A 23,816-nucleotide genomic window follows, 5' to 3' on the forward strand; every position below is an offset into this window, starting at 1 on the left:
GTACCGTCTTTACTTAGCCATTTTTAAAATAGAAATTTCTATAATAAGGTCATCTTAGTCACCCAATTTCCAATCTCTTCCTCAATCCATTTTTCCCAATTACAACCAACATGATCTAAAGTGCAAGTCTAATTGTGTCAATACCCTGCAAGAAATCATTTGATGACTCTGCATATTCTTGGAATAAAAGCTAAACATCTCTATATGTCCCCTGTCTACCTCTCCTGCCTCATCTATTATTATCCAGCCCCTTCACACTCAATATTTAAACATATTGAATTTCTTTTAGTTATTCAAACTCCCTGTAATCTGTTCTGCCTCCGAGCATGTAATATGCTCTTCTCTTTGCCTGGAATAGGCTTCTCCTGACATTGATCACTCCCATTCACTTCTTAAATCTTAATAACCCTTCAACTCTCAGCATAGTAATAATGAGCTTCCATTTTTTATTATTTACAAAAGCACTGTGCTAAGCAATTTCTATGTATTAACTCATTCATTTTCATAGCTAGCCAGTGAAGTGAGTGGTATTATTGTCCCTATTTTAAATATAAGAAAACTGAACCTCTAAAAGGTTATGAAATCTGTATAAGGAAACAGAACTAGTAAATATTGTAGCGGCAACTGAACTCCAGCACTCCAAAGGCCTTATAACAACAAACTGACTATACATTTTACTATATTTATGTCACTTCTCCTTACCCTTCAGCTTTGGGTTATGCGCTTCTTCTACAGGCACCAATAGCTGTTTGTACTTCTCCCATCATAGCTCTTAACACAGTGTGTTATAATTGCATTGCTTATTTTCTTATCAGAGTCACCCTCCAGCATATGGATTCTCAATGTTAAGAATTCTGTCTTATTTCTTATTGAATCCACAGTGCCTGACACATAGCAAGGGCTCAATAAATATTTTTGAAAGAAAAAATGATTTTTCCCAGGACTTAGAAATGGAAGACTTTTTTTAGTAGTAGGAGAATATACATAGAGGTCAGTATCACAAAAAGCCTTTCACTCAGCCAGGCCATAAGAGATAATAATTACTAATAGTAATAAAACTTTTCCAATGTCATGTCACTCACCAGTTCTAGAAAAGCAGTTCCACCAGAGCAAAAGTTCCACCAGAGACATTTATTCTTCTTGCCTGAGGAAGGTGAGAACAGAGGAAGAGAGACTTTATGTCATGATAACATTATATGAATTTCTTTTTTTTAATTTTTAAATAGTTTATTTTAGGAAAACCTTCTCGGGTACAGGATTTGGAGTCATAACAAAATATTAGGATGGAAAGCATTTCATCAGACCAATTAATCACACAGAAACTTTAATAGTTTTCTATTTAACTAATGCTTAACTAAAGCTACCCCAAACTAGATCTGTATGGGATTACCCACAGTTGTATCAAGGTGGATCAGGGTAATAGAATGGATACTACTTTTCCATTATGGCTGCCACCATCCAGAGACCTTGACCTTCTTTATCTCCTATATTATTCCCTGTAGTAGGTCACCTGCATCAATTACAACAAGTTATCAGAACAGTAACACACTTATCCAATTTTCTTTAGTAATTTAAAACCTCCTCTGACAATGAATGGTGAGGAGTTTAAAAAGTTACAAGCTCTTTCAGATTAGGAAACCACACATACCATACATGAAGTCCTTCAGCTTGCAAGATGGCATTTACTGGTTTCTTTCCTCAGTATAGATGAGCACTCCCAATGCCCATATCCAGGTCTTTCTCAGCCTTTGGCCTACCACCACAAAATAGGTCTAAATTCTCTCTCACTTTAGTTGAGGTCCCTTTTTGCCCTTTCCTACTCCAAAAATTAAATTATACTTCTTTTCTTTTTTATACTTCCCTTGAACCCCAACCAACAAGCTTTCTGGATCTCTTTCTACAGGGAGGCAAAAAATTGGCTCATATTTACTTGTCATATTACAAACATATTGAATGCAAAACATATATAGAGCAAAAGGATCACACATTTAAGGATCCACGTTAAGAGGTATGTCTGCCATAACTCCCTGCATCCTCTTGATTTATTTACGGGATATATGAGATATTTTGATACAGGCATAAAATACCATAATCACATCATGGTAGATGGCATATCCATCACCTCAAGCATTTATCCTTTGTGTTTCAAACAATCCATTTATATTTTTTTAGTTGTTTTTAAGGATACAATTATTATTGTCTATAGTCACCCAGTTATGATACCAAATAGTAGGTTTTATTCATTCTTTCTAACTATGTTTTGTACCCATTAACCATCCCCATTTCTCCCCAAACTTCCCACTACCCTTCCCAGCCTCTGATAACCATTTTTCTACCCTCTATCTCCATGAGTTCAATTGTTTTCATTTCTAGCTCCCACAAATAAGTTAGAAATTTGCTTTTCTCTGCCTGGTTTACTTCACCTGACATAATGACCTACAGTTCCATCCATGTTGTCAAAAATAACAGGACTTCATTCTTTTTTGTGGCTGAATAGTACTCCATTGTATATATGTCCCACATTTTCTTTATCCATTCATCTGTTGATGAACACTCAGTGTATTAGTCCATTCTCACATTGCTATAAAGAACTACCTGAGTCTGGGTAATTTATAAAGAAAAGAGGTTCAGTTGGCTCACAGTTCTGCAGGATGTACAGAAAGCATGGCTGAGGAGGCCTCAGGAAACTTACAATCGTGACAAAAAGTGACAAGGAAGAAGACATGTCCTACATGGCTAGAGAAGGAGAAAGAGGGCAAAGTGGGAGGTGCTACACACTTTTAAACAACCATATCTCATGAGATCTCTCAGATCTCACTACCATGAGAACAGCAAGAGGGAAGTCTGCCCCATGATCCAATTACATCCTAACAGGCACCTCCTCCAACACTAGGGATTATAATTTGACATGAGATTTGGGTGGGGACAGAAATACAAACCATATCATTCCACCCCTGGACCCTCCCAAATCTCATTTTCTTCTTCCATTTCAAAATACAATTATGCCTTCCCAATAGTCCCCCAAAGTCTTAACTCATTCCAGCATTAACTCAGAAGTCCACAGTCCAAAATCTCATCTGAGACAAGGCAAGTCCCTAACTCAAAACCAGTTAGTTATTTACAAGATACAATGAGGATATGGGCATTGGAAAAATACTCCTGCTCCAAAAGGAAGAGATTGGCCAAAACAAAGGGGCTACAGGCCCCATGCAAGTCCAAAACCAAGGATGACAGTCATTAAATCTTAAAGCTTCAAAATAACCTCCTTTGACTCCATGTCTCACATCCAGGCCACATTGATGCAACGGGTGGGCTCCCAAGGCCTCGGGCAGCTCCACCCCTGTGGCTCTGCAAGGTATAGACCCCATGGCTGCTTTCAGAGGCTTGGGTTGAATGCCTGCAGCTTTTTTAGGCACATGGTGCAAGCTGTCAATGGATCTACCATTCTGGGGTGTGGAGGATGGTGACCCTCTTCTCACAGCTCCACTAGGCAGTGCCCAAGTGGGGACTCTGTGTGGGGTCTCAAACGCCACATTTCCCCTCTGCATTGCCCTAGTAGAGGTTCCCCATGAGGGCTCTGCCTCTGCAGCAGACTTCTGCCTGGATACCCAGGCATTTCCACACATCGTCTGAAATCTAAGCGGAGGTTCCCAAGCCTCAACTTTTACCCTCTGCACACCCACAGGCTTAACACCATGTGGAAACCACCAAGGCTTACAGATTGCATCCTTTGAAGCAGTGACCTGAGACATATATGGGGCCCTTTTAGCTACAGCTGGAGCTGGAGCAGCTAGGATGCAAGGAACAGTGTCCTGATGTTGTACAGGGCAGCAGGGCCCTAGGCCCGGCCCATTGCCCATGAAACCTATGCCTCCAGGCCTGTGATGCGAGGGGCTGCCGAAAAGGTATCTAAAATGCCTTCAAGGCATTTTCCCCATTGTCTTGGCTATTGACATTTGGCTCCTCCTTACTTATGCAAATTTCTGCAGCCAGCTTGAATTCCTCCCCAGAAAATGGGTTTTTCCTTTTTGCCACATGGCCAAGCTGCAAATTTTCCAAACTTTTTATACTCTGTTACCCTTTTAAATATAAGTTCCAATTCCAGGTCATTTCTTTGCTCACAAATATAGGCATAGGCTGCTAGAAGTAGCCAGGTCACTCTTGAACATTTTGTCACTTAGAAATTTCTTCTGCCAGATGCCCTAAATCATCATTCTCAAGTTCAAAGTTCCACAGATCCCTAGGGCAGGGGCACAATGCCTCCAACCTCTTTGATAACACATAACAAAAGTGATCTTTGCTACAGTTCCCAATAAGTTCCTCATTTCCTTCTGAGACCACCTCAGCCTGGACTTCCTTGTCCTTTTCACTATCAGCATTTTGGTTACAATAGTTTAACAAGTCTCTAGGAAGTGCCAAATTTTCCCTCATCTTCCTGTCTTTTTCTGAACCCTCCCAAATGTTCTAACTTTGGCTTGTTACCCAGTTTCAAAGTTGCTTCCACATTTTCAGGTATCTATATAGTAACACCCCACTCTTAGGTACCAATTTTCTGTATTAGTTCATTCTCACATTGCTATCAAGAACTACCTAACACTGGGTAATTTATAAAGAGGTTTAATTGCCTCACAGTTCCATAGGCTGTACAGGAAACACGGCTGGGGAGGCCTCAGGAAACTTACAATCATGATGGAAGGCAAAGGGAAGCAGACATATCCTACATGGCTGAAGCAGGAGGAAGAGAGTAAAGGGGGAGATGCCACACACTTTAAAACAACCAGATCTCACTTACTATCACAAGAACAGTAAGGAAGAAGCCCATCCCCATGATTCAATCATCTCCACCAGGTCCCTCCTTGAACATTGGGGATTACAATTCAATATGAGATTTGGGTGAGGACACAAATCCAAACCATATCACTCAGGTTGCTTCCAAATATTGGCTATTGTAAATAGTGCTGCAATAAACTTGAAAGTGCAGCTATCTCTTTGATACATTGGGTTTCTTTGCTTTGGGGTATATACCTAGCAGTGGGATTACTGGATCATAAGGTAGCTCTATTTTTATTTTTTTGAAGAACCTCCAAACCTTTCTCCATAGTGGGTGTACTAATTTACAGTCCCACCAACAGTGTACAAGGGTTCCCTTTTCCTCACATCCTTGGCAGCATTTGTTAATTGCCTGTCTTTTGGATAAAAGCCATTTTAACTGAGGTGAGATGATATCTCATTGAAGTTTTGATTTGCATTTCTCTGATGATCAATGATGTTGAGCACATTTTCATATACTGTTTGCCATTTGTATGTCTTCTTTTGAGAAATGTCTTTTCAGATCGTTTGCCCATTTTTAACTGCATTATCAGATTTTTTCCTATAGAGTTGTTTGGGTCCCTTATATAATCTGGTTACTAATCTCTTGCTAGATGAATAGTTGCAAATATTTTCTCTCATTCTGTGCATTGTCTCTTCACTTTGTTGATTGTTTCCTTTTCAGTGAAGCTTTTTAATTTGATATAATCCCATACATCAAAAAATAGAGAAATCTTAACTAATAAGTGTACAATCTATATAATCTTCTAAAATGAGGTGATAAAAAAATCAGTGGCTTACCATTTGGCGTCTGCTGATTCCCTCAAAAATTTATAAAAGTGTTGCAAAACTTTATTTGCTATCACAAAAGCCGTAGGAAAACATTTTAAGTCCTAAGATTATATAATTGAGGTCCTACTTCTGAAATGACAAAATGAGGAGCTTTGTGAATTTACTCTACCTCTAAACAATAAAAATATGAGCCAAACAACTGTAATGGTTAATTTTGTTTGTCAACTTAATTGCACAACAGAGTGCTCAGATAAAACATTATTTCTGGGTGTGTCTGGAAGAGTGTTTCTAGATGAGATTAGCATTTGAATTGGTGGACTGAGTAATGTAAATTATCCTTCCCAATACAGGTGGGCATCATGCAATCCATTGAGGTCCTGAACAGAACAAAAAGGCAGAAGATGAAGGAATTTGCCCTTTTTTTTCCTGCCTGCCTGCTTGAGCTGAAATATTGATCTTTTGCTCTTGGACTGGGATTTATACCACTGGCTCCCCTGGTTCTCAGGCCTTTGAACTCAGACTGGAATTATACCACTGGATGTCCTGGGTCTCCAACTTGCAAACAGCAGATCATGATATTACTCAACCTTCATAATCACATAAGCCAATTCCTCACTATATGTAAAATCACCTTTGCAGAAGTTATACCAGTGAAAAAATTATTACAGTAAACTAAGCTAAGCTAACCCCCATCTTGCCTTTCCGTAATTATTCCTGGCATATTGGGCCATGCTAACTTTGGAAGACATTTAGGCTACAGTTTAAATGATAATAGACATTGCCCAAAACTCAACTGCTTTTATAAAGCTAATAGGAGGCCATCAGGCTAAAGCGAGGAGAGGAGCCTGAGTCCTGCTAAGGTGCAGACATTATTCCAGAGCTTATAAGATATGCAAATTCATCAATTACTCTTCCAAATAACACCACTATGGTAGGTTGGCCTTTTGAGATATCTTTCCAGAATTTTTTGCATATCTGACACCCATGTCTCCAACTGGACCTGATGGCTCTACCTGAACCAACAACCCCACTCCTGTAGCCCCACCCAGAAGTTATTTGGCATGAAGGAGGAAAGCTTCAACCCCCATGATTTCATCTCTGCCCCAGCCAATCAGCAGCAAGCACCTGGTACCTGGCCACCCCCACCCCTTTTCCCAAATTGCCCTTGAAAAACCCCTAACATACGGGCTTTGAATGAGATGATTTGAGTACAACCTTCATCTCCCACGGAACATGTCTAGCCTTATGTCTATTAAACTCTTTCTCTGCTAAAGTTTCATGGTCTCTCTTTATGCAATGGGCAGGAAGAACCCCTCAGGTGATTACACATGCAGGTCAAAAAACAAACTGGAAGTTATCTACCAAAAAAAACCAAAAAAACTACTGAATCTTGGTAAGATGGGGGAGGGGGTTGTATTAGTCTGTTTTCATCATGCTGATAAAGACATACCCCAAAACTAGGTAATTTATACAGGAAAAGGGGTTTAATGGACTTACAGTTCCACTGGCTGGGGATGCCTCACAATAATGAAGGAAGGCAAGGAGGAGCAACTCACACCCTACATGGATGGCAGCAGGCAAAGAGAGCTTTTGCAGGGAAATGCTTCTTTTTAAAATCATCAGATCTCCTGAGACTTATTCACTATCACAAGAACAGCACAGGAAAGACCTGCTCCCATGATTCAAATATCTCCTACCAGGTCCCTCCCACAACACATGGAAATTCAAGATGAGATTTGGGTGGAGACACAGCCAAACCATATAATTCTGCCCCGGTCCCTCCAAAATTGCATGTCCAGACATTTCAAAACCAATCATGCCTTCCCAACAGTCCCCTAAAGTCTTAAGTCATTTCAGCATTAACCCAAAGTCCACAGTCCAAAGTTTCATCTGAGACAAGGTTAGTCCCTTCCACCTATGAGCCTGTAAAATCAAAGGCAAGTTAGTTACTTCCTAGATACAATGAGGGAACAGGAATTGGGTAAATATTGCCGTCCCAAATGGGAAAAATTGGCTAAAACAAAGGGGCTATAGGCCCTATGCAAGTCCAAAATCCAGCAGGGCAGTCAAATCGTAAAGCTCCAAGCTGATCTTCTATGACTCCATGTCTCACATCTGGGTCACACTGATGCAAAAGGTGGGTTCCCATGGTCTTGGACAGCTCTGCCCTTGTGGCTTTCCAGGGTATAGCCTCCTTCCCGGCTGCTTTCACGGGCTGGAATTGAATGTCTGTGGCTTTTCCAGGTGCAAAGCGCAAATTGTTGGTGGATCTACCATTCTGGGGTCTGGAGGATGGTGGCCCTCTTCTCTCAGCTCCACTCGGCAATGCCCCAGTAGGGACTGTGTGTGGAGGCTCTGACCCCACATTTCCCTTCTTCATTGCCCTAGCAGAGGTTCTCCATGAGGGCCCCATTCCTGCAGCAAACTGCTTCCTGGACTTCCAGGCATTTCCATACATCCTCTGAAATCTAGGCAGAGATTCCCAAACCCCAATTCTTGACTTCCGTGCACTCACAGGCTCAACACCACATGGAAGTTTCCAAGGCTTGGGGCTTGCACCCTCTGAAGCCACAGCCTGAGCTCAACTTTGGTCCCTTTCAGCCACAGTTGGAGTGGCTGGGATGCAAGGCACCAAGTCCCTAGGCTGCACACAGCACAGGAAGCTTGGTCTCAGCCCACAAAACCGTTTTTTCCTCCTAGGCCTCCAGGCCTGTGATGCAGGGGCTGCCACAGAGGTCTCTGACATGCCCTGGAGACATTTTCCCCATTGTCTTAATGATTAACATTCAGCTCCTCATTACTTACACAAATTTCTGCAGCCAGCTTGAATTTCTGCTCAGAAAATGGGATTTTCTTTTCTATCACATTGTCAGGCTGCAAATTTTCCAAACTTTTATGCCCTGTTTCTCTTTTAAAATTGAATGACTTTGACAGCATCCAAGTCATCTCTTGAATGCTTTGCTGCTTAGAAACTTCTTCTGCCAGATACCCCTAAATCATCTCTCCCAAGTTTAAAGTTCCAGAAATCTCTAGGATGGGCAAAATGCCACCAGTCTCTTTGCTAAAACGTAACAAGAGTCACCTTTGCTCCAGTTCCCAACAAGTTCTTCATCTCCAGCTGAGACCACCTCAGCCTGGATTTCATTGTCCATATCATTATCAGCATTTTGGTCAAAGCCATTCAACAAGTCTCTAAAAGATTCCAAATTTTCCCACTTTCATGCGTGTCCATGTGAAGAGACCACCAAACAGGCTTTGTGAAGGAGAAGGGGTTGAGGGGTACTTGCTCCTGCCCCAGAAAAGTGGGACTTGCCGCTAAGGGTGAAGGACCAAGGCAGGCGTCCCTGCGTGGTCTGACACCTCTGAAAAGTGGGTGAAAAATCAGAGAGGCATCCCTGCAATGATTAAACACCAAGGGAAGGCTGCCTTCCCAGTCCGTGACTGGCACCAGAGTTTTGGGTCCACAGATAAAACGTGTTTCCTTTGTCTCTACCAGAAAATGAAAGGAATTGAAATTAAAAGAAGGGAGAGATTGAAGTGTGGCGCCAAGATTGAAAGGAGAAAGAGGTTGAGGGATACTGAGGGAAGTTGGAGAAGAGAGTAAAAAGAGGCCACTTACCGGATTTGAAATTGGTGAGATGTTTCTTGGGCTGGTCAGTCTGAGGACCTGAGGTCATAGGTGGATCTTTCTCATGGAGCAAAGAGCAGGAGGACAGGGGATTGATCTCCCAAGGGAGGTCCCCCGAAATGAGTCATGGCACCAAATTTCATGCGCATCCGTGTGAAGAGACCACCAAACAGGCTTTCTGTGAGCAACGTGGCTGTTTATTTCACCTGGGTGCAGGTGGGCTGAGTCCGAAAAGAGAGTCAGCGAAGGGAGATAAGGGTGGGGCCGTTTTATAGGATTTGGGTAGGTAAAGGAAAATTACAGTCAAACGGGGTTTGTTCTCTGGCGGGCAGGAGTGGGGGTCGCAAGGTGCTCAGTGGGGGAGCTTTTTGAGCCAGGATGAGCCAGGAAAAGGACTTTCACAAGGTAATGTCATCACTTAAGGCAAGGACCGGCCATTTACACTTCTTTTGTGGTGGAATGTCATCAGTTAAGGCAGGGCAGGTCCTTTTCACTTCTTTTGTAATTCTTCAGTTACTTCAGGCCATCTGGATGGATACATGCAAGTCACAGGGGATGCAATGGCTTTGCTTGGGCTCAGAGGTCTGACACCCACATTTTCCTGTCTTCTTCTGAGCCCTCCAAACTCTTCCAACCTCTGCCTGTTACCCAGTTCCAAAGCCACTTCCACATTTTTGGATATCTTTTCAGCAGCACCTCATTCCTGGTACCAATTTACTGTATTAGTCCATTTTCATGCTGCTGATGAAGACATATCTGAGACTGGGTAATTTACACAGGAAAAAGAGTTTAAGGGACTTAAACTTCCACATGGCCAGGGAAGCCTCACAATCATGGAGGAAGGCAAGGAGAAGCAAGTCAAGTCTTACATGGATGGCAGTGGTCAAAGAGAGCTTGTACAGGGAAACACCTCTTATTAAAATCATCAAATCTCCTGAGACTTATTCACTATCACAAGAACAGCACAGGAAAGACCTGTTCCCATGATTCAATTACCTCCTACCAGGTCCCTCCCAAAACACATGGGAATTCAAGATGAGATTTGGGTGGGGACACAACCAAACAATATCAGGGTTGTCTGTGATATTTTAAACTTGGGTCTATTCCCATGATTCCTCCCTCTCCAGCTCACTGGAAGAGGCCAAAGGCCTGCATCCTTGACTGCTTTTGGAATTCCATTAAAAGAACCATCCCCAGAACACAGTCAATGCTTTGTCTGAACATGCATCTCCCAGAAAAATTTCAATTCTCAGAGTATGGCGACTACCTCACTCTGGTTCTCCTCAGAACTCAGCTCAGCAGGTGGGGGAGTGAGGTTATCCTCAGGCAATTATCAAAACAATAGCAAACTGCTGGCAACATTACAACTGCCTAAGGCTATCACGTTAGTTGGGGCAAAGAAGAGCCTGGCTTAGAATTTTAAAGAAAATTCCTGAGAACTAGATTACCATAGGGAATCTTAAAAAGCTCAAACACATTCCTAAAATCTAAGAGACTGTGCACATGCCAAGGAAAGACCTGGCAAAGATGGCGTCAGTCATTCATCTCTGACTGACCTTGAGGTCCTGTCCAAGCAGGGAATAAAGCAGTCTTGAAGTGCCTGAAGGCTGGAGGCATGATATCTCACACAGAACCCTTTGGCAAAGCATGAAAGACTACTGTCAAAACATTTGAGAAAATCTAACCAACTGTCAGCCACTAAATTATACTAATCCAAGAGTGATCCCTAGAAAGGCAGGGTTTAAAAACAAAAGCAATAACTTAATAAAAGCAGCAAAGAATTGTGGCCATACACTACAACACGGCAGGGAATCAGTGAAATGGCTTCTTTGTCTGGGGTATATACCCTGGTTCTTTGTCTTGGCTGAGAAAGAATTCACAACATGGACACGCATGAGGAGTGGATTTAGGAGTGGAAGGTTTATTAAACCTTTGCCTATCAGGCAAAAAAGGAGAGAGAGAAAAAGATTTCCTCATGCTGAGAAAGCAAGTCTTCCAAGAAAAGGTCTCTGGTTTGCAGTGGAATGGAATCAATTTTGTACAGAGGCTTAAGGAGGTGGTGATTGATTTACACAGGGATCAGGGGATCAGTTTAACCAGGTGTGCCATTTACATAGCTCATGAAAAGACTGGCCTCCCACCCTAACCTTTTATTATGCAAATGTGGCTTCTACCTGGTGGGTCGCCATGATACCTGTACAGGTTTTACCTGGAGGTTGCTATGACACCAGCACAAATGGTGACAAGGAAAAGAGGGCAGGAAATGCCATATTGAATGTACCTGGCTTCCAGGTACAGCTGATTGAATTTACATATAAAAGCTCCTAGTTTACATAACTATGACTTACTCTTCAGGCTGCTTTCTGTTAGAGAAGAAATGGTTTGCAGCTGCTGTTTATTAAAGGAAAATTCTACTGAGAACTCTTTTACCCTAACTGCCTAAAACTAGTATCTTAATAACTCCTGTATTATCATGACCTATAGAATTAATACAGAAAAATCAAACAGAAACAAATAAGCAACAACAAGAAAAACCACAGCCAAAATGGCAATAATGACAAACCTTAGGGGGTAGAAGAATCTGATATCACAGTTGTTAAAATATATTTTCTAAAATGTCCAGCTTTCAACAAAAAATTATGACACTTATGAAAAAAACAGAAAACTATCACATGTACATTGGAAAAAGCAACTAATAGAAAATATCCATGAGGGGACCATTTTGGATTTAGTAGAAAAAAATGTTAAATTAGCTACTATTAATGTGTCCAAAGAGGTAAAGGAACCATGAGTAAAGAGCTAAAGGAAGTCAGGAGACTGTCTCAACAAATAAAGGATAGGAATAAAGAGATAAAAATTATTAACAGGAACCAAATGAAAGTTCTGCACCTGAGAAGTACAATAACTAAAACGAAAAATTTATTATAGTGTTTTAATAGCTGATTACAGCAGGCAGAAGAATTATCAAATTTAAAGATAGGTCAACTGAAATCAGTCTGAGGAGAAGAAAGAAAAGCAAATGAAAAGAAGGGGAGCAGAGCCTCAGAGATATAGAAGAAACCACCAAGTATACTGCATATGCTTAATAGAGGCCCAAGAAATAGAGGAAAAAGAGAATGGGACTGAAAGAAAATTTGTGACTAAAATCTCTGAGTTGATAAAGATAAATGAGTCTGTAAATCCAAAAAGCTCAATGAACTCCAATAGAATAAACTCAGAGATTCCTACCTAGACATATTCAGGTCAAATGGAACAAAGTCAAACACAAAGAGAGAATCCTGAAGGTGGCAAGAGAAAAACAACTTACCATGTACAAGGAATCCTCAACAAGATTAATAGCTGACTTCTTAAAAGAAACCATGAGGGCCAGAAGACAGTGCGATAAGATCTTCAAAGTGTTAAAAGAAAATGACAGTCAACTAAGAATTCTGTCCAAAGAATCTCTCATTTAAAAATGAAGAAGAGAGGTGAAGCAAGATGGTGGAGTAGAAGGTTGCACTAATTGTCCCTCATGTAGGAACATCAAATTTAACAAGTATCTATATAAAAAAGTACCTTCATAAAAACTAAAAATCAAGTAAGCACCACATAGTACCTGATTTTTATTTCATATTTCTGAAAGAGGCACTGAAAAGGGCAGGAAAGACTGTCTTGAATTGCTGATGTTACCCCTTCCCAAATTCCTGGCAGCGGCTGCATGGCATGGAAAATCTGTGCACTTGGGTAGACAGAACACAGCAATTTTGGGACTTTGCATTGAACTCAGTGCTGCCCTCTCACAGAAGAAAGCAGAACCTGACTGTATATAGCTGATGCCTGCCCACAAAGAAAGTATTTGGACTGGCCCTAGCCAGAGGGAAATTGCCCATCCCAAAAAAACTTAAGTTCTAGAAAGTCTTGCCACTGTGGGCTGAAATGCACTGGGGCCCTAAATAAACTTGAAATGAAGTCTAGGCCACAAGGACCGCAACTCCTAGGTGAGTCCTAGTGCTAAGCTGGGCTCAGAGCCAGTGGGCTGGGGGAGCACAAGACCTACTGAGATATCAGCCAGGGCAGCTAAGGGAATGCATATACCACCCCTCATCCAACTGCAGGCTGTACAGCTCACAGTTCCAAAAGAAACTCCATCCTTCCTCTTGGGAGAAGAGAGAACTTTGTTTTGCATTTTGGGTACCAGCTCAGACACTAGGATGGGGCACTGGGCAGTCATGAGGCCCTAGCTCTCAGACATTTCTAGACATACCCTAGGCCAGAAGTGAACCCATTGCCTTGAAAGTCCCATCACCTGCTGACTAAGGAGCCCTTGGGAACTGAATAACCAGCAGTGATACCCAGGTAGTACTCTGTGAGTCTTGGGGAGACTCTCAACCATGCTGGCTTCAGGCAAGACACAGCATATTCCCAGCTGTGGTGGCTATGGTGAGAGGCTCCATCTCCTTGAGAAAAGCAGAGGGAAAAGTAAAGGGGACTTTGGCTTGCATCTTAGGTACCAGCTCAGCCACAATGGAGTAGAGTGCCAGTTGGGCTCTTAAGAATCCTGATTCCAGGCCTTGGTTCTTGAATGGCATTTCTAAACCCATGCTGGGCCAGAGGGAAGCCCACTACTCTGAAGAGTGAGTCCCAGGCTGGCACCATTCACCACAAGCTTCCTGAAGAGCCCATGCACCTTAAGTGAACACTGGTGGATGCCTGGCAGTACTCTCCATGGGCCTGTGGTTGTAGTGGCCACAGGGTCAGGTTCCTTTGCCTGTGTAAAGAGGAGGGAAGAATGGGAAGGACTATGTCTTGTTGTTTGAGTGCCAGCTCAACAGCAGTACAAGAGAACACCAAGTAGATTTCTAAGGTTTTTTACTCCAGTCCCTGGTTCCTGGACAACATCTCTGGACCCACCTGGCACCTGAGGTAACTCACTGACCTAAAGACAAGAACTCAAGCTTGACTAGCTTTGCCACTTGCCACCTGCTGATTGTACAGCCCTAGGGCCTTGAGCGAACATAAGCAGTAGCGAGGGAGTGATTATAGCAAGCCTTGGGCAAGATCCAGTGCTGTATTGGCTTCAAGTATGACCCACTGCAGCAGTCCCAATGGTGAGGGCCACAGGGCTGCTTCTGTCATCCCACTCCCAGCTCCAGGAAGCTCAGCACAGAGAGAGAGAGAGAGAGAGACTGTTTGTTTGGGAGAAAGAGAAGAGAACAAGAGTCTCTACCTGGTAATCCAGAGAATTCATCTGGATGTTATCCAATACTGCCAAGATAGCACCTCTATGACTCTACAAGAACCACAATGTTACTGAGCTCGAGGTGCCCCCTAATGTAGATATGGCTTAGGTCACAATACCCAAATCCTTTTGATTACAGGGAAAACCTTCCTGAAAAGGATGTGTACAAATAAGCCCAGACTGTGAAGACTACAATAAATACTTAAGCCTTCTGCCCAGACACCAATGAACATCTACAAGCATCAACACCATCTGGGAAAACATGACCTCAACAAACAAGCTAAATAAGGCACCATCTCATCTCTACTCCTGGAGAAACAGAGATATGTAACTATTCAGACAGAGAATTCAAAATAACTGTGTTGAGGAAACTCAAAGAAATTCAAGATCTCTTTGAAGGAATTCAGAACTCTATCACAGAGATAGAGAATGAATTCAGAATTCTATCACATAAATTTAACAAAGAGATTGAAATAATTAAAATATGCATACATTCTGGAGCTGAAAAATGAAACTGAAATATTAAGAAACACATCAGAGCCTTTTTTTTTTTTTTTTTTTTGAGATAGACTTCCTTGTCACCCAGTCTGGAGTGCAATAACGTGATCTCGGCTCACTGCAACCACCACCTTCCAGGTTCAAGCGATTTTCCCTCGGCCTCCCAAGTAGCTAGGATTACAGGTGCCTGCCACCATGCCTGGCTCATTTTCATATTTTTAGTAGAGATGGGATTTCACCACGTTGGCCAGGCTGGTCTCAAACTCCTGACCTTAGAGTTCAAGACCAGCCTGGCCAACATGGTCATCAGAGTCTTTTAATGGCAGAATAAATCAAGCAGAAGAATGAATTAGTAAGCTTAAAGACAGCCTATTTGAAAATATACAGTCAGAAGAGACAAAAGAAAAAAGAATAAAAAATAATGAAGCACACCTACAGGATCTAGAAAATAGTTTCAAAAGGGTAAATCTAAGAGTTATTGACCTTAAAGAGGAGCTAGAGAAAGAGATAGGCATAGAAAGTTCACTCAAAGGGATAATAGCAGAGAAGTTCCTAAACCTAGAGAAAGATATCAATATCAGAGCACAAGAAGATTATAAAACACCAAGCAAAGAGGACTACCTCAAGGAGGTACTAAATAGTAATCAAACTCCCAAAGGTCAAGGATAAAGGATCCTAAAAGCAGCAAGAGAAAAGAAACAAATAACATACAATGGAGCTCCAACACATCTGGCAGCAGGCTTTTCAGTGGAAACCTTACAGGCCTGGAGAAAGTGACACAAATTTAAAATGCCAAAGGAAAAAAACTTTTACCCTAGAATAGTATATCTGGCCAAACTATCTTTCAAACATGAAGGAAAAATAAAGACTTTCCCTGACAAACAAAAGCTGAAGGACTTCATCAATACCTGACCTGGTTCTATAAGAAACTCTAATGGGGGTACTTCAGTCAGAAATAAAAGAATGTTAATGGACAGTAAGAAATCATCTGAAAGGGCCAGCAATGCCAAGATGGCCAACTAGAAGCAGCTGCATTTGGAGGCTCCTGTTATGCGCGTTCGTATAAGAGACCAACTGAGCAGACTTAGTGTGATTAACAAGGCTGTTTATTCACTTGGGTGCAAGTGGGCCAAGTCCAAGAAAGGGGTCTGCAAAGGGTGGTGGGATTATCATTGGTTCTTACAGGTTTGGGATAGGCAGTGGAGTCAGGAGCAATTTTTTACGGGCAGGGTGGATGTTACAAAGTATATTCACAAGGGCCGGGAGGAATGTTACAAAGTACATTCACAAGGGCTGGATGGTGTATTGTCACAAAGGCAGGGAGGAATGTTACAAAGTACATTCATAAGGATGGGGAATATCACAAAGTACATTATCACAAGGGCTGGGGAATGTCACCATGGCCTGACCCATGGTGCGGCCAGCTCAGAGGACTTTACAGCTCCCACCAAAAAAAATCATAATACGCGTGTGAATTCTTCACCGGCAACCAAGGTATCCAGGTTCTCTCATCAAAATTGAGTAGAAGGCTGGCATGACCCACGGAGAGAAGGGAGAGCAGTGTGGTGCTGCAGCTCACCTGAGAGCCACATGGGGAAGGGGAACCATCTCTTCCCAGCCAAGGGAGGCGGTGAGTGAGCATGCTACCCACCTGCGGAAACAGTGCAACCCACGGATCAGAAGACCCCACTCGCGAACCCATGCCACCGGGGCCTAGCATCCCAGTCATGGAACGCATGGATTCTTACAGCCTTTCAGCTGGAATCTGCTTAAGCCCGCCGAACTCCTTGGGGGAGGGTCGACCAGCACCGGCTGCTGCTGCCTGCTGTCTAAGCTGTTTGAGCTCCTTGAGGGAGGGGCAGCAGCCAGCACTGGGATTCACAACTGCCTAACACGCTAAGCTCCCTGGGTGGGAGAAGGGTGACACCCATTTCTATAGCTCCAGGCTGCGCTTTTCCCCTGCTGGAGCCAGGGAGGCTGGACGGCTTGGTCCCAAGACTTGTCCCCACAGCCGAACACACTGGCTATGGCAGTCAGCAGCCAGAGTGCCTCTTCAGGTCTAACCCTGACCAACCCTTCCTCAGTGGGTGGGGCTTCCCTGCAGGATCTCCAATAACTCCAGCCAGAGGCTCAGGGACAGAATTCAGATCTCCCTGGGCCTGAACCCCTAAGGGGAGGGGTGGCTGCAGTCTCTGCAGACCAGCAAACTTAGCTGATCCTCCTGGTGGTTCTGAGGAATCCAGGCAGCCCAGACAAGTGGGTTTCCCCCAGCAAAACACACCCTCTCCAACAAGGGACAAAGTGCTTCATTAAACGAGTCCTGCTCCCTGTACCACCCAACTGGGTGAGCACTCCAACAGGGGTTGTCAGACACGCTATATAGGAACGATCCTACTGGCATCAGGTTGGTGCCCCTTGAGGTCAGAGGTCCCGAAGAAGGAGAAGGCACCAATCAGGTGCTCTCCAGCCTCCTTGAATGACATCTCCAGGCACAGGAGCAAATCAGATAAGGCCTGAGGCAAATCCCCAGCAAACTGCAGCAGCCCTAAAGAAGAAGGACCTGACTATTGAAAGAAAAACAAGCAGAAAGCGACAACAACAGCAGCAACAACAACAGCAACAACAACAAAAAGGCATCTACAAAAACCCCATCCAAGGGTCAGCAGCCTCAAAGTCCGAAACTAGACAAACTCACAAAGATAAGAATCAATGAAAAAATGCTGAAAACCCAAAAGGTCAGAGTGCCTCTTCTCCTCCAAATGACTGCAATGTCTCTCCATCAACGGCACAGAACTGGACGGAGGATCAGATGAAAGAATTGACAGAAGTAGGCTTTGGAAGATGGGTAGTAAAAAACTATGACGAGTTAAAGAAGCATGTTCTAACCCAATGCAAAGAAGCTAAGAACCTGATAAAAAGTTAGAGGAATTGCTAACTAGAATAACCAGTTTAGAGATGAACATAAATGACCTGATGGAGCTGAAAAACACAGCACAAGAATTTCATGAAGAATACACAAGTATCAACAGCTGAATCAACCAAGCGGAAGAAAGGATATCAGTGTGAAGACCACCTTATTGAAATAAGACATGCAGACAAGAATTTTAAAAAAAAATGAAACGGAATGAACAAAGCCTCCAAGAAATATGAGACTTGATAAAATGACTGAACCTACGATTGACTGGAGTACCAGAAGGAGACAGGGAGAATGGAAACAAGATGCTTCAGGATATGATCCAGGAAGATTTCCCAGGATATGATCTCCTGGGAAGATCCAGGAGAACTTCCCCAACTTTGCCAACTTGCAAATTCAGGAAATACAGAGAACACCATTAAGATCAACCCCAAGACACACAATCATCAGATTATCCAAAGTTGAAATGAAGGAAAAACTGTTAAGGGCAGCCAGAGAGAAAGGCCAGGTTGCCTACAAAGGGAAGCCCATCAGACTAACAGCAGACCTCTCAGCAGAAACTTTACAAGCCAGAAGAGATTGGGAGCCAATATTCAACATTCTTAAAGAAAAGAGTTTTCAACCCAGAATTTCATATCCAGCCAAATGAAGCTTCATAAGCAAAGGATAAACAAAATCCTTTCCAGACAAGCAAATGCTAAGGGATTTCATTACCAGCAGGCCTGCCCTGCAAGAGCTCCTGAAAGAAACATCAAATATGGAAAGGAAAAGCCGGTACCAGCCACTGCAAAAACACACCAAAATATAAAAACTAATGACACATGAAGAAACTGCATCAAGTAGTGTGCAAAACAACCAAAGAGCATCATGATGACACGATCAAACTCCAAACATAACAATACTAACCTCAAATGTAACTGGGACTGGGCAGTCACTCGCACCTGTAATCCCAGCACTTTGGGGGGCCAAGGCAGGTGAATCACCTGCAGTCAGGAGTTTGAGACCAACCTGGCCAACATAGTGAAAATCTGTATCTATTAAAAATACAGGCCGGGCGTGGTGGCTCATGCCTGTAATCCCAGCACTTTGGGAGGCTGAGGCGGGTGGATCACGAGGTCAGGAGATCGAGACCATGGTGAAACCCCGTCTCCACTAAAAATAAAAAAATTAGCTGGGCGCAGTGGCAGGCGCCTGTAGTCCCAGCTACTTGGGAGGCTGAGTCAGGAGAATGGCGTGAACCCGGGAGGCAGAGCTTGCAGTGAGCCGAGATCGTGCCACTGCACTCCAGCCTGGGCGACAGAGCGAGACTCTGTCTCAAAAAAAAAAAAAAAAATACAAAAAAAAAATACAAAAATCAGCTGGGTGTGGTGGCAGGTGCCTATAGTCCAGCTACTAGGGAGGCTGAGGCAGGAGAATTGTTTGAATCTGGGAGGTGGAGGTTGCAGTGAGCTGAGAACATGATACTGCACTCCAGCCTGGGTGAGAGTGAGAAAGAAAGAAAGAAAAGAGAGAGAGAAACAGAGAAAGAGAGAGAGAGAAAGAGAGAAAAAGAGAGAGAGAGAAAGGAAGGAAATGAAAATGTAACTGGGCTAAATGCCCTAATTAAAAGACACAGACTGGCAAAAAAGGAGTCAAGACTCATTGGTGTGCTGTATGCAGGAGAACCATCTTATGTGCAAAGACACACACAGGCTCAAAATAAAGGGACGCAGGGAAATTTACCAAATAAAAAGAAAAAAAAGGCAGGGTTGCAATCCTAGTCTGTGACAGAACAGACTTTAAATCAAAAAAGATCAAAAAAGACAAAGAAGGGTATTACATAATGGTAAAGGGAACAATTCAACAAGAAGAGCCAACTATTCTGAATATATAGGAGTGTAAATTAGTTCAACCATTGTGGAAGACAGTATGGCAATTCCTCAAGAATCTAGAACCAGAAATACCATTTGACCCAGCAATCCCATTACCGGGTGTATTCCCAAAGGAATATAAATCATTCTACTATAAAGACATATGCACATGTATTTTTATTGCAGCCCTATTTACAATAGCCAGGACATGGAACCAACCCAAATTCCCATCAATGATAGGCTGGATAAAGAAAATGTGGACATATACACTATGGAATACTATGAAGCCATAAAAAATGAATGAGATCGTGTCCTTTGCAGGGACATGGATGAAACTGAAAGCCCTCATCCTCAGCAAAGTAACACAGGAACAGAAAACCAAACACCACATATTCTCACTTATAAGTGGGAGGTGAACATTGAGAACACATGGACACAGAGAGGGGAACAACAACACCAGGGCCTGTTGTGGAGTGGGGATGAGGGGAGGGAACTTAGAAGATGAGTCAATAGGTGCAGCAAACCACCATTGTACACGTATACCTATGTACCGAACCAGCACGTTCTGCATACATGTATCCCGTTTCTTTTTTAGAAGAAATAAAAAAAATAAATCATCTAAAGGTATAAAATTCACTGGTGATAGTAAGTACACGGAAAAATACACAGAATATTATAACACTATAACTGGGGTATGTAAACTACTCTTATGTAGAAAGACTGAAAGATGAACCAATCAAAAATAATTACTAAAATATGAACCATTTGAAAATAATAATTTTTCAAAAAATAGTACTATAAGATATAAATAGAGACAACAAAAAGTTAAAAAGCAGGGGGATGAAGTTAAGGTGTAGAGTTTTTATTAGCGTTTTGGTTGTTTTCTTATTCAAACAGTGTTAAGTTGTTATAAACTTAAAATAACTGATTATAAGATAGTATTTGCAAGCCTCATGGTAACCTCAAATCAAAAAACATACAATGGATACACAAAAAATAAAAAGCAACCATGTACAATGGTTCATACCTGTCTCAATGATTTGGGAGGCCAAGATAGGTGGATCATTTGAACCCAGGAGTTCCAGACCAGCTTGGAAAATGTAGTGAGACACTGTCTCTGAAAAAAATTTGAAAATTAGCCAGGTGTGGTGGCACATGCCTGTAGACCCAGCTACTCAGGGAGCTGAGGTGAGAGGATTGCTTGAGTCTGGGAGGTCGATGCTGCAGTAAGCCATGATCACACCACTGTACTCCAGTCTGGGCAACAGACCAAGACCCTGTCTTAAAAAAATTTTTTTTAATTAAAAAAATGAAAAGCAAGAAATTAAATCATACCACCAGAGAAAATCACCTTCACTGAAAAGAAGACAGAAAGGTCTGGTTTCTGTTCCAAGATGGCCGAATAGGAACAGCTCCAGTCTGCAGCTCCCAGCATGATCGATGCAGAAGATAGGTGATTTCTGCATTTCCAACTGAGATACCTGGTTCATCTCATTGGGACTGGTTGGAGAATGGGTGCACCCCACAGAGGGTGAGCCAAAGCAGAGTAGGGCATTGCCTCACCCAGGAAGCACAAAGGGTTGGGGGATTTCCCTTTCCTAGCCAAGGGAATCCATGATAGACTGTACCTGGAAAATCAGTACACTCTTGCCCAAATACTGCACTTTTCTCATGGTCTTAGCAACCAGCAGACCAGGAGATTCTCTCCTGTGCCTGGCTCGGCAGGTCTCATGCCCACAGAGCCTTGCTCACTGCTAGCGCAGCAGTCTGAGATCGAATTGCAAGGCTGCAGCCTGGCAGGGGGAGGGGTGTCCACACTGCTGAGGCTTGAGTAGGTAAACAAAGTGGCCAGGAAGCTTGAACTGGGCGGAACCTACCACAGCTCAGCAAGGCCTACTGCCTCTGTAGACACCACCTCTGTGGTCAGGGCATAACTGAACAAAAGGCAGCAGACAACTTCTGTAGACTTAAACGTCGCTGTCTGACAGCTCTGAAGAGAGCAGTGGTTCTCCAGACAGACTGCCTCCTGAAGTGGGTCCCTGACCCACTTGTAGCCTAACTCAGAGACATCTCCCAGTAGGGGCCAAAAGACACCTCATACAGGCAGGTGCCCCTCTGGGATGAAGCTTCCAGAGGAAGGATCAGGAAGCAATATTTGCTCTTCTGCAATATTTGCTGTTCTGCAGCCTACGCCGGTAATACCCAGGCAAACAGGACCTGGAGTGGACCTCCAGCAAACTCCAACAGACCTGCAGCTGAGGGATATGACTGTTAGAAGGCAAACGAACAAAGAGAAAGGAATAGAATCAACATCAACAAAAAAAAAAATCCTCACCAAAACCTCATCTGTAGGTCACCAACATCAAAGACCAAAGGTAGATAAAACCACAAAGATGGGGAGAAATCAGAGCAGAAAACCTGAAAATTCTAAACACCAGAGTGCCTCTTCCCCTCCAAAGGATCGCAGCTCCTTGCCAGCAACAGAACAAAGCTGGACAGAGAATGACTTTGACGAGTTGACAGAAGTAGGGTTCAGAAGGTCAGTAAATAACAAATTTCTCTGAGCTAAAGGAGGATGTTCTAACCCATCCCAAGGAAGTTAAAAACCTTGAAAAAAAGGTTAGATGAATGGCTAACTAGAATAAACAGTGGAGAGAAGACCTTAAAGACCTGATAGAGCTGAAAACCATGGCACGAGAACTTCGTGATGTGTACACAAGCTTCAATAGCAGATTCAATCAAGTGGAAGAATGGCTATCAGTGATTGAAGATCAAATTAATGAAATAATGAGAAGACAAGATTAGAGAAAAATGACTAAAAAGAAGGGAACAAAGCCTCCAAGAAATATTGGACTATGCGGAAAGACCAAATCCACATTTGACTGGTGGACCTGAAAGTGATGGGGAGAATGGAACTAAGTCAGAAAACACTCTTCAGAAGGATGTTATCTAGGAGAACTTCCCCGACCTAGCAAGGCAGGCCAACATTCAAATTCAGGAAATACAGAGAACACCACAAAGATACTCCTCAAGAAGACCAACCCCAAGACACATAATTGTCAGATTCACCAAGGTTGAAATGAAGGGAAAAAGGTTAAGGGCAGCCAGATAGAAAGATCAGATTGCCCACAAAGGGAAGCCCATCAGACTAACAGCAGATCTCTCGGCCAAAACCCTACAAGCCAGAAGAGAGTGGGGGCCAATATTCAACGTTCTTAAAGAAAAGAATTTTCAACCCAGAATTTCATATCCAGCCAAACTAAGCTTCATAAGTGGAGAAATAAAATCCTTTACAGACAAGCAAATGCAGAGAGATTTTGTCACCACGAGGCCTACCTTACAAGAGCTCCTGAAGGAAGCACTAAATATGGAAAAGAATGACCAGTACCAGCCACTGCAAAAACATGCCAAATTGTAAAGACCATCGATGCTATAAAGAAACTGTATCAATTAACGGAAAAAATAACCAGCTGACATCATAATGACAGGATCAAATTCACATATAACAATATTAACCTTAAATGTAAATAGGCTAAATGCTCCAATTAAAAGACACAGACTGGCAAATTGGATAAAGAATCAAGACCCATTGGTGTGCTATATTTAGGAGACCCATCTCACATGCAGAGACACATATAGGCTCAAAATAAAGGGATGGAGGGAGATCTACCAAGCAAACAGAAAGCAAAAAAAAAAAAAAAAAAGCAGGGGTTGCAATCCCAGTCTCCAATAAAACAGACTTTAAACCAACAAAGATGAAAAGAGACAAAGAAGGCCATTGCATAATATTAAAGGGATCAATTCAACAGTAAGAGCTAACTATCCTAAATAAATATGCACCCAATATGGGAGCACCCAGATTCATAAAGCAAGTCCTTAGAGACCTACAAAAGACTTGGACTCCCACATAATAATAATGGGAGAGTTTAACACCCCACTGTCAATATTAGACAGATCAATGAGACAGAAGGTTAACAAGGATATCCAGGACTTTAACTCAGCTCTGCACCAAGCAGACCTAATAGACATCTACAGAACTCTTCACTCCAAATCAACAGAATATACATTCTTCTCAGCACCACATCACACTTATTCTAAAATTGACCA

General features: G+C 42.7%; 1 protein-coding gene across 1 annotated transcript in view; it reads right to left on the minus strand.

The window, feature by feature from the left end:
- The window catches only part of IGSF11 (immunoglobulin superfamily member 11), a 225,951-nt gene that overhangs the window by 188,711 nt on the left and 13,424 nt on the right, over positions 1-23,816 (minus strand). The window contains exon 2 of the mRNA XM_055259510.2: positions 1,083-1,144. Within this exon, the coding sequence (XP_055115485.1) occupies positions 1,083-1,131 (49 nt within the window). The 5' untranslated portion in view covers positions 1,132-1,144. The remainder of the gene's footprint in view (positions 1-1,082; positions 1,145-23,816) is intronic.

This window comes from Symphalangus syndactylus, chromosome 21 (assembly GCF_028878055.3).
Source record: "Symphalangus syndactylus isolate Jambi chromosome 21, NHGRI_mSymSyn1-v2.1_pri, whole genome shotgun sequence".
In the NCBI taxonomy this organism is placed as follows: domain Eukaryota; kingdom Metazoa; phylum Chordata; class Mammalia; order Primates; family Hylobatidae; genus Symphalangus; species Symphalangus syndactylus.